Here is a 15,836-nt window from a genome sequence, read left to right as displayed (position 1 = left end):
GCCTGCCCGCCCAGCCTGAGCTGTGGCTCGGAGGCCAGAGGACGCCGGGAGGCTGGCGGGTGAGTTCGCGGCCGGCCGGTCCGGGTGAGAACGGGCGTCCCGGAGACAAAGGGAGTCGCGCAGGGACCGGCTCTCGGCCGAGCGACGGAGGAAATCACCTACGGGCGAGCCCAAGAGACAGGGACCAGCCACCGCCCCCCGAGGGACAGCCAGGGCCCGGACAGAGTCAGCCCGCGGGTCCTAACCTGCCAGCGCTGTGGGCAAGGGGGCCCCAAGAGGGCTCAGTGCCCCAGGCAGCGGGACAGGGCCCACGACCTGGGACTGTCCAGGGGTAACTGGCTGGGGCCGGGGAAGGGCAGGCGCCCCAGAGGCAGGGGCTGGCCAGCAAACCTCAGCTCAGAGGGGGGGACGGCTGCTCAGGCCAACCCCTCCTGGAAACCTGACGCTCTGCAAGGGGCTTTCTCGCTGTACCAGGTGGGGGCAGGGCGGAGGGGGCAGCTAGTGGCCCTGGCTCCACTCCGGTGGCTGTGTGGGCTGTGGGTGACCCCTACTGGCCGGTGTCTGTAGCACTGCCGGGGGGGGGTCAGTATCCCCGCATGCCTACATCAGTCCCATGCTGTATCCTGGAGAAGCAAGAAACCCTCTTGTGGGGAGTAACGCGCTCTGGCTGCAGGTGACGAGCGGAGGGTTTATTGCACACCCAGCGCTGGGGGGCGTCACCCAGGGGTTGACCTGGTGAACACGGCTTAACCAGAACAGTACAGTCGATTGTAGGTGGTAGGGGGACGGAGGGGAAGTGGTTTGCTAGGTCTAGCAGCAAGACGGAATGAGCACGGAAGTCAATAAACCACCGGCTGTGACAGGCTGTGTCTACACTGGTGCGGTCTTGCGTGAAAACAGCCGCTCTTGCGCAAAAACGTGCTGCCTGTCTACACGGGCTGCGCGTTCTTGTGCAAGTAAATCGCTGTTGTGCTGTAGAAAATCAGGGCTTCTTGCACCAGAACTCTGACACTCCCGCTCAAGAGGAAGCCCTCTTGCACGAGAGCTCTTCCAGAAGAGGCCCGTGTAGACGGGCAACAGGAATTTCTTGCGCAAGAAGCCCCTATGGTTAAAATGGCCATCGGAGCTTTCTTGCACAAGAGCGCGTCCACACTGCCATGGATGCTCTTGTGCAAACGCACATCTCTTGTGCAAACGCACATGCCAGTGTAGACGCGCTCTTGTGGAAGAGTTTTTGCACAAGAACTGTTCCGCAAAAGAGCTCTTGCTGAAGAAGCTGCCTGTGTAGACGTAGCCTTCAAGAGATGACCTAGCGTCTCCACCGTTGCCAGTTAGCTCATAATCTCAGAGGGGCGCCGTGTTAGCCTGGATCCGCAAGAGCGCCGAGGAGCCCTGTGGCACCTCACAGACCCACAGACGCATGGGAGCAGAAGCTTTCGTGCGCAAAGGCCACTGGGCCAGATGCACGGAGTGGAAATGCCAGAGGCAGGTGGAAATTCACAGCACAAGAAGAGAGGGCCAGTCACAGCAAGGCTGGAGATAAGGTCAGGTCAGCCAGGGAGGAAGAGGCCCACACACCACACCAGCTGCTAGACGTGGGCCTCGTCCGGACTGAATCGACCTCGTTATCTCCAGCGTGTTCTTGGCTGGCTATTTCCACCTGCCTCTGGCATTTCCACTCCGTGCAGCCGACGAAGCGGGTCTTTGCGCACGAAAGCTTCTGCTGCAAGCCTAGAAGGGCCCCGGGCCCCGCGGCGCGTTAGCTCACCCGTCGTACCGGTGGTTATCCCTGACACGCTAAGTAAGGCAGCAGCAACATCCGAGGTTTCCCGGGAGCTTGGCGATGACGCTGATTTGTGCCTGCTGCGGGGTGATCCTGCCGCGCTGGCATGGCCCCCTCGGGGGCCCCGGCTCGTTATCCGGGGTTAGCACAACGGACGCTCGTTAACGTCGACCGTTTCTTGTGGCATCGGCCAGTGTCTGATCTGAGGGCAGTTGCCGGGGTAACCAGGGTCCCGCTACCAGCCTGTCTCAAATTTAGGCTGGAATTGGGGTTCTTAGCTAAATACCATGGGCTGCCTCAGTTTACCCTCCACCTCTCTGTTCTACTGGCTGGTGGAGTCACATCTGGCCGTGGGTGGGGGTGCAGGGCGGGGGTCCCCGACGCGCCCTCCCAGGGCCTGGCTGACTATGGGGCAGGTCTGCATCCAGGCTCGATGGATTCGAAAACCTGCAGCTCAGCTTGGTTTCATGTCCCTTTCTCGCCAGGCACGTCGCGTCCTCCTGCCTCGCCCATTGGCTGGGCACCGCTGACGATGCCTGGAGAGGGGGGCAGGGCCGGGGGGGCTGAGCTGTGGGGAGCAGCTGGGTGTAACCCCTTTACCTCTCCTCTCTGGACCAGTCCAATCCAGCGGCTCGTCCTTCCCCGCCACCCCCTGCACCCCCGGGCTCTGTTGTGCGGCGCCCTCCTCGACGCCATCGGCTTCCCATGGGCACCTGGCCCGGCCCCTGCCAGCGCTGCTGGGGGGCGAGGGGTGGGGAGGGAGCCCTGGTTTGGGGGCGCCAGGGTGGATATCCTGGCAGGTGCTGGGGAATCATGGGGTGACTGGGGGTCAGTAGCGGGGGGGGACAGTCCCGGGGGGGAGGCGACGGACCCCTCCGTGTCCCCAGAGCCTGCTCCATCCCCCACCCCGCCTGCAAAGCTGTTTTCCCTTCCCCCCCCGCCTGCTCCCCTCCTGCCTCCCTTTGGCTTTGCCCCCCTGGCTCCCACTGCCAACGCCTCCCCCCACCCCTCAGTCCCCCCTTGCTGGGCCCCCCACTGGTAACCCCCCCAGCCCAGCCTGGCAATGCACCAGCAGCACCAGCTGTCTCTTTGTTGTGTCTTTGGGGCCCCTGTGGGATGCAGCCCCCCCCAGAGAGCCCCCCGCCCTGCCACAGCACCCCCCCCCCCGGCTGGGCATTGCACCCCGGCATTGAACAGGATCCGCCACTAGGTGGCAGCAGGAAGCAGCGACACAAGCCAGCGGCGGACACGGGGCCTTTCCCCTCTGGGGGGCGCTAGCCCGGTTCTGGCCTCCTCTGGGCCCCCTGGGAATTAACACCTGGGGGTCGGTCGCAGGGTGAGGGAGGGAAACGCCCTGGGCTGGGCACAAGGCGAGAGAGGGAGGGGCCGGTCGAGCCAGCTACGCCGTGCGGGAGAACCCCCGGGGGGCGCCAGAGGAGCGGGTGCAGGGGGGCTGCCCTGACCCATCTCGGGGAAGGGGCAGCACGGTTCGGATCTTGCAGGTGGGGGAGTCCCAGGCCTGCCACCCCAGGGGCCCCTCCCCCCCTGTGACCGTGCCTGGGTGATCAGGGACTCGAGGGGAGCTGGGAGCAGGCAGCCGCACCTGGGGCCTGAACCCACGGCAGCACAAGTTACCGCGAGCCCAGGCAGGGCCTGTGTGACAGGGCGGGGGCCGAGTCGGTTCCCGTAGTCACTCTGCTTTGTATTCGCTCCGTGTGCTCGGTGGTGTGCTGTGATTCTGCCGTCCTGTGCTGGGCGGGAGTAACCCTGTGTGAGCGTGCCTCAGTTTCCCTCGGCACCGCAGCACTCTCTGCATGAGACGGGGGAGCTGGGCTGGACTCACTGGGGGTATGTCTACACTACCCCGCTAGTTCGAACTAGCGGGGTAATGTATGCATACCGCACTTGCTAATGAAGCCCGGGATTTGAATTTCCCGGGCTTCATTAGCATAAGCGGGGAGCCGCCATTTTTAAATCCCCGCTGCTTCGAACCCCGTGTAGCGCGGCTACACGGGGCTCGAACTAGGTAGTTCGGACTAGGGTGCCTATTCCGAACTACCGGTACACCTCGTTTCACGAGGAGTACCGGTAGTTCGGAATAGGACCCTAGTCCGAACTACCTAGTTCGAGCCCCGTGTAGCCGCGCTACACGGGGTTCGAAGCAGCGGGGATTTAAAAATGGCGGCTCCCCGCTTATGCTAATGAAGCCCGGGAAATTCAAATCCCGGGCTTCATTAGCAAGTGCGGTATGCATACATTACCCCGCTAGTTCGAACTAGCGGGGTAGTGTAGACATACCCTGGGGAAGTATAAACTTAAAAACCAACAAATCAGTCTCTTGGGGCCAGGTGACAGCAGATAGCACCGCGGGCCTGGACGCAGGACAAAGCGGGGGGGCGGCCTGGGGGCTGGGAGCAGTGGCTATGACGGGGTTAGTCTGTGGCTGGCTGGGGGAGCAGGGAGTGTAGCTGGCCTGGAGGGCCGGGCTCCGGGCCCCCGTTTCCCCAAGAAGGACAGCGCTGACGGCTCCCGGCTCCCGTAACCAGAAGGCTGAAATAAGCCGTGTCCCTGGGAACCGAGAAACCTTCTGTTCTGCCTGCCGGAGAGTCCCGCCTGGCTGCTGATGGGGCGCAGGGCCTGGGGACCCCCCACAATCTGTGACACCCCGGCTGCTGGACAGGTGCTGGCTGCTGGGACGGGCGCTGGCTGCTGGAAGGGGGTTGGCTGCTGGGAGGGGGCTGGCTGCTGGGAGGGGGCTGGTTGCTGGAAGGGGGGCTGGTTGCTGGTCTGGGTGCTGGCTGCTGGAAGAGGGTTGGCTGCTGGAAGGGGGCTGGTTGCTGGTCTGGGCGCTGGCTGCTGGAAGAGGGTTGGCTGCTGGAAGGGGGCTGGTTGCTGGAAGGGGGCTGGTTGCTGGTCTGGGCGCTGGCTGCTGGAAGAGGGTTGGCTGCTGGAAGGGGGCTGGTTGCTGGAAGGGGGCTGGTTGCTGGTCTGGGCGCTGGCTGCTGGAAGGGGGCTGGTTGCTGGTCTGGGTGCTGGCTGCTGGAAGGGGGGCTGGTTGCTGGTCTGGGCGCTGGCTGCTGGAAGGGGACTGGTTGCTGGTCTGGGTGCTGGCTGCTGGAAGGGGGCTGGTTGCTGGTCTGGGTGCTGGCTGCTGGAAGGGGGGCTGGTTGCTGGTCTGGGCGCTGGCTGCTGGAAGGGGGCTGGTTGCTGGTCTGGGCGCTGGCTGCTGGAAGGGGGCTGGTTGCTGGTCTGGGTGCTGGCTGCTGGAAGGGGACTGGTTGCTGGTCTGGGCGCTGGCTGCTGGAAGGGGGCTGGTTGCTGGTCTGGGTGCTGGCTGCTGGAAGGGGGCTGGTTGCTGGTCTGGGTGCTGGCTGCTGGAAGGGGGCTGGTTGCTGGTCTGGGTGCTGGCTGCTGGAAGGGGACTGGTTGCTGGTCTGGGTGCTGGCTGCTGGAAGGGGGCTGGTTGCTGGTCTGGGCGCTGGCTGCTGGAAGGGGGGCTGGTTGCTGGTCTGGGCGCTGGCTGCTGGAAGGGGGCTGGTTGCTGGTCTGGGCGCTGGCTGCTGGAAGGGGGCTGGCTGCTGGAAGGGGGCTGGCTGCTGGAAGGGGGCTGGCTGCTGGAAGGGGGCTGGTTGCTGGTCTGGGCGCTGGCTGCTGGAAGGGCGCTGGCTGCTGGAAGGGGGCTGGCTGCTGGAAGGGGGCTGGTTGCTGGTCTGGGCGCTGGCTGCTGGAAGGGCGCTGGCTGCTGGAAGGGGGCTGGTTGCTGGTCTGGGCGCTGGCTGCTGGAAGGGGGCTGGCTGCTGGAAGGGGGCTGGCTGCTGGAAGGGCGCTGGCTGCTGGAAGGGGGCTGGTTCCTGGTCTGGGCGCTGGCTGCTGGAAGGGGACTGGTTCCTGGTCTGGGTGCTGGCTGCTGGAAGGGGACTGGTTGCTGGTCTGGGTGCTGGCTGCTGGAAGGGGGCTGGTTGCTGGTCTGGGTGCTGGTTGCTGGTCTGGGTGCTGGCTGCTGGAAGGGGGTTGGCTGCTGGAAGGAGGTTGGCTGCTGGAAGGGGGCTGGTTGCTGGAAGGGGGCTGGTTGCTGGTCTGGGTGCTGGCTGCTGGAAGGGGGCTGGCTGCTGGAAGGGGGCTGGTTGCTGGTCTGGGCGCTGGCTGCTGGAAGGGCGCTGGCTGCTGGAAGGGGGCTGGTTGCTGGTCTGGGCGCTGGCTGCTGGAAGGGGGCTGGCTGCTGGAAGGGGGCTGGCTGCTGGAAGGGCGCTGGCTGCTGGAAGGGGGCTGGTTCCTGGTCTGGGCGCTGGCTGCTGGAAGGGGACTGGTTCCTGGTCTGGGTGCTGGCTGCTGGAAGGGGACTGGTTGCTGGTCTGGGTGCTGGCTGCTGGAAGGGGGCTGGTTGCTGGTCTGGGTGCTGGTTGCTGGTCTGGGTGCTGGCTGCTGGAAGGGGGTTGGCTGCTGGAAGGAGGTTGGCTGCTGGAAGGGGGCTGGTTGCTGGAAGGGGGCTGGTTGCTGGTCTGGGTGCTGGCTGCTGGAAGGGGGGTTGTTGCTGGAAGGGGGCCCACACTCCATGCGTGCTCCCAATTCCCGCTGGGCCGGTGTCAGGCTCCTGTGTGTCCCTGGCCGTGTCCCTGTGCGTAGGAGGCAGCTAACCCTGGCCCTGCCGATGCAAAGGGCCCGGCGCTCCTGGCCGCTGCCTCAGGCCCATGACCTCGCTGCCGGAGGGCCAGCTGGTGAGCTCCAGACAGGCTCCTGCCCAGGCCTGGCCCTCCGGGGCACAGAGCAGACACCCCTGCCTTGCTGGGGCCCAGTGAGGCTGGTGGCCGGAGGCAGCCAGGCCCTGGGTGAAGCGAAGGTTTGTCTGCGGGACGCTGGCCCTGTTAACCCTGCGTTGCCCGGGGCCGGGCCCAGCCCTGTCGCTGGCGGCTCCATGCCCTGGGCACACCTGTGCTGGGCCGTAGCCACAGGGCTGGGGCATGAGCACTGGGTTGTTGGCAATGCCCGGGCTGGGCACCCTCACTGCTCAGCCAGGTCCGTGGCCTCCCGGGCAGCTGCAGCCGAAGTGTCGGGTGCGTGTTTGGCTGCGAGCCGAACGGGTCCCGTGGGGGAAGCCTCCCTGGGCGCCGTGAACCCGCCCTGCGCAAGGAGCTGTGCGGGGCTCGGGGTGCGTCCGACGAGCGGCCGTTGGGAGGTGCGCGGCGGGGAAAGCTGATAAGCGCAGCCCCGATGCTGCAACAGGAAGAGACCGTGACAGCCGACGGCCAGTTCTTTCTCCGCGCGCCGGCTTCGTTCCTGGCGCGCGGCTCGTGTGCGTTGCACAGCAAGTTGTGCAAGGTTCTTTTGTAACGTCTTTACCAACGGCCAAACGGCCAGATGGGGTGAGACCAAAGGCCCATCCAGCCAGGGTCCTGTCTGCCCACGGTGGCCAGGGCCAGGTGCCCCAGAGGGAGTGAACAGAACAGGGAACCATCAAGCGATCCCTCCCATCACCCAACCCAGCCTCCGACAAAGGCTAGGGACACCCTTCCTGCCCAGCCTGGCTAATAGCCACTGATGGACCTATCTAGTGCTTTCTTGAACCCTGTTAAAGTCCTGGTCTTGGCAAGGTCCTCTGGCGAGGAGTTCCACAGGTTGACTGTGCACTGTGTGAAGAAATACTGCCTTTGGTTTGATTTCAACCTGCTGCCCATTAATTTCATTGGGTGACCCCTAGTTCTTGTGTGATGGGAACATAACATCTCCTTGCTCACTCTGTTCACACCAGGCCTGATTTTAGACTGTCTGCCCTGCAGTGCGTATAAATCCCTTTGTAAAACGTGACCCTGTCTGAACTTCTCGGGAGCTGTGTGGTGGGAGGGGCGGTGCCTCGTTAGGGACACGGGGAGAACCCGCAGTCATTGTCTTTGGTCCATCCCCTCTGGGGCACCTGGTGCTGGCCGCTGTCGGCAGACAGGTACTGGGCTAGATGGACCTTTGGTCTGACCCAGTGCGGCCGTTCTCACGTTCTAAGCTCAGGGCTCAGGGTCGGGGATCTCACTGGACCAACTTGATTTTCATGCAAACCTGCTCCTGGGTTCGCATGTGGCTGCGTTCCTGTGCCTAGTGCGGAGGTCGTGGACGTTGGAGGCCTCCCCCCAAACCTCCATGAGGTCCACGATCTCCGCACTAGCCCAGGCGGGCGCCCGCCTCTTGCAGCCCCGGGCAGGTTCCTGGGAGCCGCCAGCCTGGTCCCGGGAAGAGGCGGAGGGCTGGGGGGCATCGGGTGGCTGGCTCGTGCCGTGCCAGGTGCAGGGTCTGCTGGCTGGGTGCTGGCAGGCTTGCACCTGGCACGGGCACCGTAGCCAGCCCATGCCCCTTTAAGGGCTCCAGGGCTGGGAGGGGGGCAAACGAGTTTCCCTGGTGGTGCCCAGAGTGGCCACCAGGGCAAGCTGGGGAGCTCTAGCCTCCCACTAGTTCGAATTAAGGGGCTACACAGCCCTTAATTCGAACTAGTTAATTGGAAGTAGGGTTAGTCCTCGTGGACTGAGGTTACCTAGTTCCAATTAAGCGCTCCGCTAGTGCGATTTACATTCCAACTGGCGGTTCGCCTGTGTAGCGCCTATGAAAGTTAATTCAAACTAACGGCTGGTACTTCCAATTAACTTTGTAGTGTAGACAGACCCTGATTAGAGACTAACAGCTGGGTTAGAGCAGAAGCTTTGGTGGGCAAAGACCCACTTTGTCAGATGTGACAAGGCTTCTGTTAGTCTAGACGGTGCCACAGGGCTCCTCGTCGCTTTTAGGGTGATTAAAGTCCCCCATGAAAACCAGGGCCTGTGATGCGGAAGCTTCTCTCAGGGTCTGTCTGCACCGCCCCCGAGTTCCAACTAGGGTGGCTACTGGCGGCATTCGAACTTGCAAATGAAGCCCGGGATTAAAATATCCCAGACGTCATTTGCATGTTCCCGGACGCCGCCAGTTTTAAGTGCCCCGTAGTTCGAACCCCCTGCCCGCGGCGACACGCTGCACGGGCGAGGCAGCTCGAATGAACGCTCCTAATTCGGACTAGCGGTGCTCCTCCTGCAGCGAGTCAGGGCCGCCTCTGCCGCTCCTTCCCCTTTGCGTTTCTTCCCAGCATCCCACATCCCCGTTCTCCTCAGGGTTTTGGGCCCTGTCCCCCAACGAACCTAGTTTAAACATGTGTGTGTGGGGGGGGGAGTGAGTGTTTGTGTGGGGGGAGGAGTGTGTGGGGGGAAGTGTGTGTTTGTGTGGGGGGAGGAGTGTGTGGGGGGAAGTGTGTGTTTGTGTGGGGGGGAGTGTGTGTTTGTGTGTGTGGGTGTGGGGGTGTGTGTGTGTTTGTGTGTGTGTGTGTGTGTGTGTGGGTGTGTGTGTGTGCATGTGTGTGCGTGTGCGCGTGGATGTGTGTGTGTTTGTGTGTGTGTGTGTGTGTGTGGGTGTGTGTGTGTGCATGTGTGTGTGTGTGCGCGTGGATGTGTGTGTGTTTGTGTGTGTTTGTGTGTGTGTGCGTGTGCGCGTGGCCATGCTGCTTTTCATGTTGTTTTCAATCCATGCAGCGGTTGCCATGTGCCGGACGAGAGCACAGAGCAGAGTCGGGGTGCCCCCCCCAGGGCCCACACTGCAGCCAGACACCCCACTCCTCTAGCTCCCAGCTGTGAAGGGGCTCGGCAGCAACTGGGGGCCCAGGCCCTGGGGGCGGGTGGCTGTGTGCAGGGGGTGGGGTGGTGGGGGGCAGGCCCTGGGGGCGGGTGGCTGTGTGCAGGGTGTGGGGTTGTGGGGGGCAGACCCTGGGGGCGGGTGGCTGTGTGCAGGGTGTGGGGCAGGCCCTGGGGGCGGGTGGCTGTGTGCAGGGTGTGGGGCAGGCCCTGGGGGCGGGTGGCTGTGTGCAGGGTGTGGGGCAGACCCTGGGGGCGGGTGGCTGTGTGCAGGGTGTGGGGCAGGCCCTGGGGGCGGGTGGCTGTGTGCAGGGTGTGGGGCAGGCCCTGGGGGCGGGTGGCTGTGTGCAGGGGGTGGGGTGGTGGGGGGCAGGCCCTCGGGGCGGGTGGCTGTGTGCAGGGGGTGAGGTGGTGGGGGGCAGGCCCTGGGGGCGGGTGGCTGTGTGCAGGGGGTGGGGTGGTGGGGGGCAGGCCCTGGGGGCGGGTGGCTGTGTGCAGGGGGTGGGGTGGTGGGGGGCAGGCCCTGGGGGCGGGTGGCTGTGTGCAGGGGGTGGGGTGGTGGGGGGCAGGCCCTGGGGGCGGGTGGCTGTGTGCAGGGGGTGGGGTGGTGGGGGGCAGGCCCTGGGGGCGGGTGGCTGTGTGCAGGGGGTGGGGTGGTGGGGGGCAGACCCTGGGGGCGGGTGGCTGTGTGCAGGGTGTGGGGTGGTGGGGGGCAGACCCTGGGGGCGGGTGGCTGTGTGCAGGGTGTGGGGTTGTGGGGGGCAGACCCTGGGGGCGGGTGGCTGTGTGCAGGGTGTGGGGTTGTGGGGGGCAGACCCTGGGGGCGGGTGGCTGTGTGCAGGGGGTGGGGTGGTGGGGGGCAGGCCCTGGGGGCGGGTGGCTGTGTGCAGGGGGTGGGGTGGTGGGGGGCAGGCCCTGGGGGCGGGTGGCTGTGTGCAGGGGGTGGGGTGGGGGGCAGTGGGGGGCAGACCCTGGGGGCGGGTGGCTGTGTGCAGGGTGTGGGGTTGTGGGGGGCAGACCCTGGGGGCGGGTGGCTGTGTGCAGGGTGTGGGGTTGTGGGGGGCAGACCCTGGGGGCGGGTGGCTGTGTGCAGGGGGTGGGGTGGTGGGGGGCAGGCCCTGGGGGCGGGTGGCTGTGTGCAGGGGGTGGGGTGGTGGGGGGCAGACCCTGGGGGCGGGTGGCTGTGTGCAGGGTGTGGGGTTGTGGGGGGCAGACCCTGGGGGCGGGTGGCTGTGTGCAGGGGGTGGGGTGGTGGGGGGCAGGCCCTGGGGGCGGGTGGCTGTGTGCAGGGGGTGGGGTGGTGGGGGGCAGGCCCTGCGGACGGGTGGCTGTGTGCAGGGGGTGCATGGGGGCTGGGACCCTGGCAGTCATGGCTGTCCAAGGGCCGGGCCCAGTGCCCCCCAAGCGGGGGTCTGGCCGCAGGGGCTGAGGCCGGGCGGTTGGGGGGCGGGAGGCCGTTACACCGCAGGGCCGGCTGGCCGGGGGCCGCGGAGCTGATAAGGGGCTGGTGCAAGAGATGGGTATCGGTGCGGGGGGGGGGCGTGGGCGGGGGGGCTGCTCCTGTTAAGTGGGGCGCACGCCCGGCACCGCTGCACCCGGACCCACCGCCTGGCCCGGCTCCTGGCTCCCGGCTGCTCCGCCGCGCGCCCCTTCTCTCCTCTGCCCCGGGCTTGCCCTGGTTCACGTGAGTGCCCCGGCCCCCGGCCCCTGCCCCGGCCCCTGCCCCTGCCCCTGCCCTGGCCCCTGCCCCGGCCCCAGCCCCGGCCCCAGCCCCAGCCCCAGCCCCTGCCCCTGCCCCTGCCCCGGCCCCGGCCCCTGCCCCTGCCCCTGCCCCTGCCCCTGCCCCTGCCCCTGCCCCTGCCCCGGCCCCGGCCCCTGCCCCTGCCCCTGCCCCGGCCCCGGCCCCCTGCCCCCGGCCCCTGCCCCCGGCCCCCGGGCCCCGGCCCCCTGCCCCCGGCCCCCTGCCCCTGCCCCGGCCCCGGCCCCGGCCCCGGCCCCGGCCCCTGCCCCTGCCCCGGCCCCGGCCCCGGCCCCTGCCCCTGCCCCTGCCCCTGCCCCTGCCCCGGCCCCGGCCCCTGCCCCTGCCCCGGCCCCGGCCCCTGCCCCTGCCCCTGCCCCTGCCCCTGCCCCGGCCCCTGCCCCTGCCCCTGCCCCTGCCCCTGCCCCGGCCCCGGCCCCGGCCCCCGGCCCCCGGGCCCCGGCCCCCTGCCCCCGGCCCCCTGCCCCGGCCCCGGCCCCTGCCCCTGCCCCTGCCCCTGCCCCGGCCCCGGCCCCTGCCCCTGCCCCTGCCCCTGCCCCTGCCCCGGCCCCGGCCCCTGGCCCCTGGCTGTCCCACCCCGGCCAGCTCTGCTCCGGGCACCAGATTGGAGCCTTTGCCCCTGACGCCGAGCCACTTCCCGCCCCTGCCCCGGCTCCGGCTCCGGCTCCGGCTCCAGCTCTGGTCCTGCGCCCGCGCCCTGGCTTTCCCCACAGCGCCTGTCTGCCCGGAGCTGCCCCCGGCTGCGGGATGGGCCAAGGTGTGGGGCAGCCCTGCCTCGGGGGGAGAATCTGCTTGGGAGACCACTGGGAGCACCCCGGCGGTGGGGCGGGGGCTGGGCTGGCTGGGGGGTGACGTGGGGCGCTCAGCCTGTCGCGTGGCCCTCACAGGATGCTGCTGCAAGTCCTGCTGGTCAGCCTGGCCCTGCTGGGGCACTCGGCCGCCGAGCGCACAGGTGAACAGACCCCCCCTGCCGGACCCCCACTCCGCCCTGCGGCCCCCCCGCCGGACCCCCACTCCGCCCTGCGGCCCCCCCGCCGGACCCCCACCCCGCCCTGCGGCCCCCCCCGCCGGACCCCCACTCCGCCCTGCGGCCCCCCCGCCGGACCCCCACTCCGCCCTGCGGCCCCCCCGCCGGACCCCCACTCCGCCCTGCGGCCCCCCCGCCGGACCCCCACCCCGCCCTGCGGCCCCCCCCGCCGGACCCCCACTCCGCCCTGCGGCCCCCCCGCCGGACCCCCACTCCGCCCTGCGACCCCCCCGCCGGACCCCCACTCCGCCCTGCAGCCCCCGCCCCCCCGCCGGACCCCCACTCCGCCCTGCAGCCCCCGCCCCCCCGCCAGACCCCCACTCCGCCCTGCGGCCCCCCCGCCAGACCCCCACTCCGCCCTGCGGCCCCCCCGCCGGACCCCCACTCCGCCCTGCGGCCCCCCCGCCGGACCCCCACTCCGCCCTGCAGCCCCCGCCCCCCCGCCGGACCCCCACTCCGCCCTGCAGCCCCCGCCCCCCCGCCAGACCCCCACTCCGCCCTGCGGCCCCCCCGCCGGACCCCCACTCCGCCCTGCGGCCCCCCCGCCGGACCCCCACTCCGCCCTGCAGCCCCCCCGCCGGACCCCCACTCCGCCCTGCAGCCCCCGCCCCCCCGCCAGACCCCCACTCTGCCCTGCGGCCCCTCCCGCTGGACCCCCCCTCCGCCCTGCAGCCCCTGCTCCCCCGCCAGAACCCCCACTCCGCCCTGCAGCCCCCGCCCCCCTGCCGGACCCCCCTCCGCCCTGCAGCCCCCCGCCCTCCGCCGGAACCCCCACTCCGCCCTGCAGCCCCTGCCCCCCTGTTGGACCCCCCTCCGCCCTGCATCCCCCGCCCCCCGCCGGAACCCCCCCTCCGCCCTGCAGCCCCCGCCCCCCTGCTGGACCCCCCCTCCGCCCTGCAGCCCCCGCCCCCCTGCTGGACCCCCACTCCGCCCTGCAGCCCCCGCCCCCCTGCTGGACCCCCACTCCGCCCTGCAGCCCCTGCCCCCCCTGCCGGAACCCCCACTCCGCCCTGCAGCCCCTGCCCCCCCTGCCGGAACCCCCACTCTGCCCTGCAGCCCTCACCCCCCCACTGGTCCCCCCACTCTGCCCCGCTGCCCCCGTTCCCCCCGCTGGTCCCCCCACTCCGTCCTGCAGCCCCCACCCCACCGGTCCCCCCACTCCACCCCATAGCTCCTGCCCCGCTGGTCCCCCCACTCTGCCCCACAGCCCCCGCCACCCCCACTGGTCCCCCCACTCCGCCCTGCAGCTCCTGCCCTCTGCCCCGGTTTCACTCTTTCTTTCTCTGCCAGGCCACAAGCGACACTCCTTCTCGGGGGAGTACGGCTCCGGCTCGGGGACCCCGTTCTCCTACTCGGGGCTGCACCGACGGGGCGTCATCACAGCCCTGCGGGTCTGGGAGTACTCCTGCAGCTACATCGCCGGGTGCGTGGGCGGCGGCCGTGGGGGCAGAGTCAGGGTGTGGAGGAGAGAGGACAGTGGGGAAGGGACTGGAAGGGGGGCGCGGCTGAAGGAGCATTGTGGTGGGGGGCAGAGCAGGGGCTGGGGAGTCCAGGGGTGGGGCGGTGGTTTTGGGGGCATAAAGGAAGGTTGAGATTCGGAGCATGGGTGGTTGGGAGGCAGAGAGGGGAGAGAGGGATTGGGGGGGTGACGGCGCGTTGGGGTCCCCCGACTCCTGCACCCCCGTATGGCACGGACAGACTCCCCCAGCCGGTAGAACAGGGGAGTTTATTGCTTCTCCAGGATACAGCCCAGCACAGATGGAATCTGGTTCCAGGGCAGGCCTGGGATGCCTCAGCCCCCCTTGATATGGGGGAGACTGGGCCCCTAAATCCCAGCCCCCTTCCCTTCCCTAGGCTGTCTCCCCAGCCAGAAAAGTAACTCTCTTCCAGCCCTGCCCCCCAGCCAGGGCGGCATCCACCTTCCTTTGTTTCCCTCCCTGGGGGGTGGCTGGTCAGACCGGTTTGGAGCCCCCTTTGCATAATGACTCCCCCCCTGCCCTGCTGGGTCGTGCTACAGACAGCAGAGGTCACCACAGCCCCAGCAAGGTACCCCCCACTACGTCACAGTGGGTCTGTGGTTTGGGGTCAGAGAGAGATGGGGGGGGTTGGTGGTTTGGGGGCAGAGAGAGATTGGGGGGTTGGTGGTTTGGGGGCAGAGAGGGATTGGAGGGGTTGGTGGTTTGGGGGGAGAGAGGGATGGGGGGTCTGTGGTTTGGGGTCAGAGAGAGATGGGGGGGTTGGTGGTTTGGGGGCAGAGAGAGATTGGGGGGTTGGTGGTTTGGGGGCAGAGAGGGATGGGGGGTTGGTGGTTTGGGGGGAGAGAGGGATTGGGGGGGGTTGGTGGTTTGGGGGCAGAGAGAGATTGGGGGGTTGGTGGTTTGGGGGCAGAGAGGGATTGGGGGGGTTGGTGGTTTGGGGGGAGAGAGGGATGGGGGGTCTGTGGTTTGGGGTCAGAGAGAGATGGGGGGGTTGGTGGTTTGGGGGCAGAGAGAGATTGGGGGGTTGGTGGTTTGGGGGCAGAGAGGGATGGGGGGGTCTGTGCTTTGGGGGCAGAGAGGGATTGGGGGGGTTGGTGGTTTGGGGGGAGAGAGGGATTGGGGGTCTGTGGTTTGGGGGGAGAGAGGGATTGGGGGGGTTGGTGGTTTGGGGGGAGAGAGGGATTGGGGGTTGGTGGTTTGGGGGGAGAGAGGGATTGGGGGTTGGTGGTTTGGGGGCAGAGAGGGATGGGGGGGTCTGTGCTTTGGGGGCAGAGAGGGATGGGGGGGTCTGTGGTTTGGGGGCAGAGAGAGATTGGGGGGTTGGTGGTTTGGGGGCAGAGAGGGATGGGGGGTCTGTGCTTTGGGGGGAGAGAGGGATGGGGGGTTGGTGGTTTGGGGGCAGAGAGGGATTGGGGGAGGGTCACTGGTTTAGGGGGCTCTATGCAGATTTCGGGGGGCCGCTCTCACCCCGCTCTGCTCCTTCCCCCAGCATCCAGCTCCAGTTTGCCTACACCTGGGGCCAGGCGTTCGGGGGCGAGCGGGGGACGAAGCACGAGGTGAGCCTGCTGCGGGGCGAGCGGATCACGCAGGTCTCCGGCAAACACTCCACCTACATCTACCAGCTCATCGTCTCCACCAACAAGGGCCGCATCTTCTTCTTCGGCCAGCCCTACGGGGTCAGCTTCAACGCCATCCCCGAGGAGCCCGTCGAGTTCCTGGACTTCATCACCGGGCACCACAACGGAGCGGCCCTCACGGGCATCGGCATGCACTGGGCCGGCCCTCGCAGGCAGAGGGGGGGGCGCCGGGCCATGGTCCCAGTGGCAGGGCGTTCCCCAGGCTATCCCTTTGAATAGCTTTTTGCGGCCCAGAGAAGCACGTTCCTCACCATTAGTTGATTCATTAGAGCCGGTTAGAGGAGCTCATGAAATTAACAAGCAGCCTAATCAAGTGGCAGGATGTTCCGCAAGCTAACCCCGATCCCTGTCGCTTTCCCTCCTTGTACCCTCTCCTGAGAGCGCTGGGCTGCCAATGCTTTGCCAGGATTAGCGGCTGATGAATTGCAGCCTGTTTACTCTAACAACGTGCTAATTAAAGCCTTAAGCATCAAACTCGGTCTCTGGGTTGTTGACTCAGGGGTGTGTGGCTGGCGGGC

General features: G+C 67.9%; 1 protein-coding gene across 2 annotated transcripts in view; it reads left to right on the top strand.

Annotated features, from left to right (window-relative positions):
• LOC102443745 (zymogen granule membrane protein 16) overlaps positions 1 to 15,537 on the top strand; it is a 74,011-nt gene extending 58,474 nt beyond the window's left edge. Inside the window, exons 1-4 of one of the 2 annotated variants that reach the window (XM_075917356.2) lie at positions 10,976 to 11,101; positions 12,064 to 12,128; positions 13,494 to 13,626; positions 15,171 to 15,537. In XM_075917356.2, coding sequence (XP_075773471.2) covers positions 12,065 to 12,128; positions 13,494 to 13,626; positions 15,171 to 15,537 — 564 coding nt within the window. In that variant the 5' untranslated portion in view covers positions 10,976 to 11,101; position 12,064. Of the gene's footprint in view, positions 1 to 10,975; positions 11,102 to 12,063; positions 12,129 to 13,493; positions 13,627 to 15,170 lie in introns of those variants that run through there. The other variant, XM_089779103.1, reaches the window with a different exon arrangement.
• The last annotated feature ends 299 nt before the right edge of the window (positions 15,538 to 15,836 follow it).

This window comes from Pelodiscus sinensis, chromosome 5 (assembly GCF_052426305.1).
Source record: "Pelodiscus sinensis isolate ZL-2025 chromosome 5, ASM5242630v1, whole genome shotgun sequence".
NCBI classification, from domain to species: Eukaryota; Metazoa; Chordata; order Testudines; family Trionychidae; genus Pelodiscus; species Pelodiscus sinensis.
Note: the sequence above shows the minus strand (reverse complement) of the source record. Positions and strands in the feature narration are given on the sequence as shown.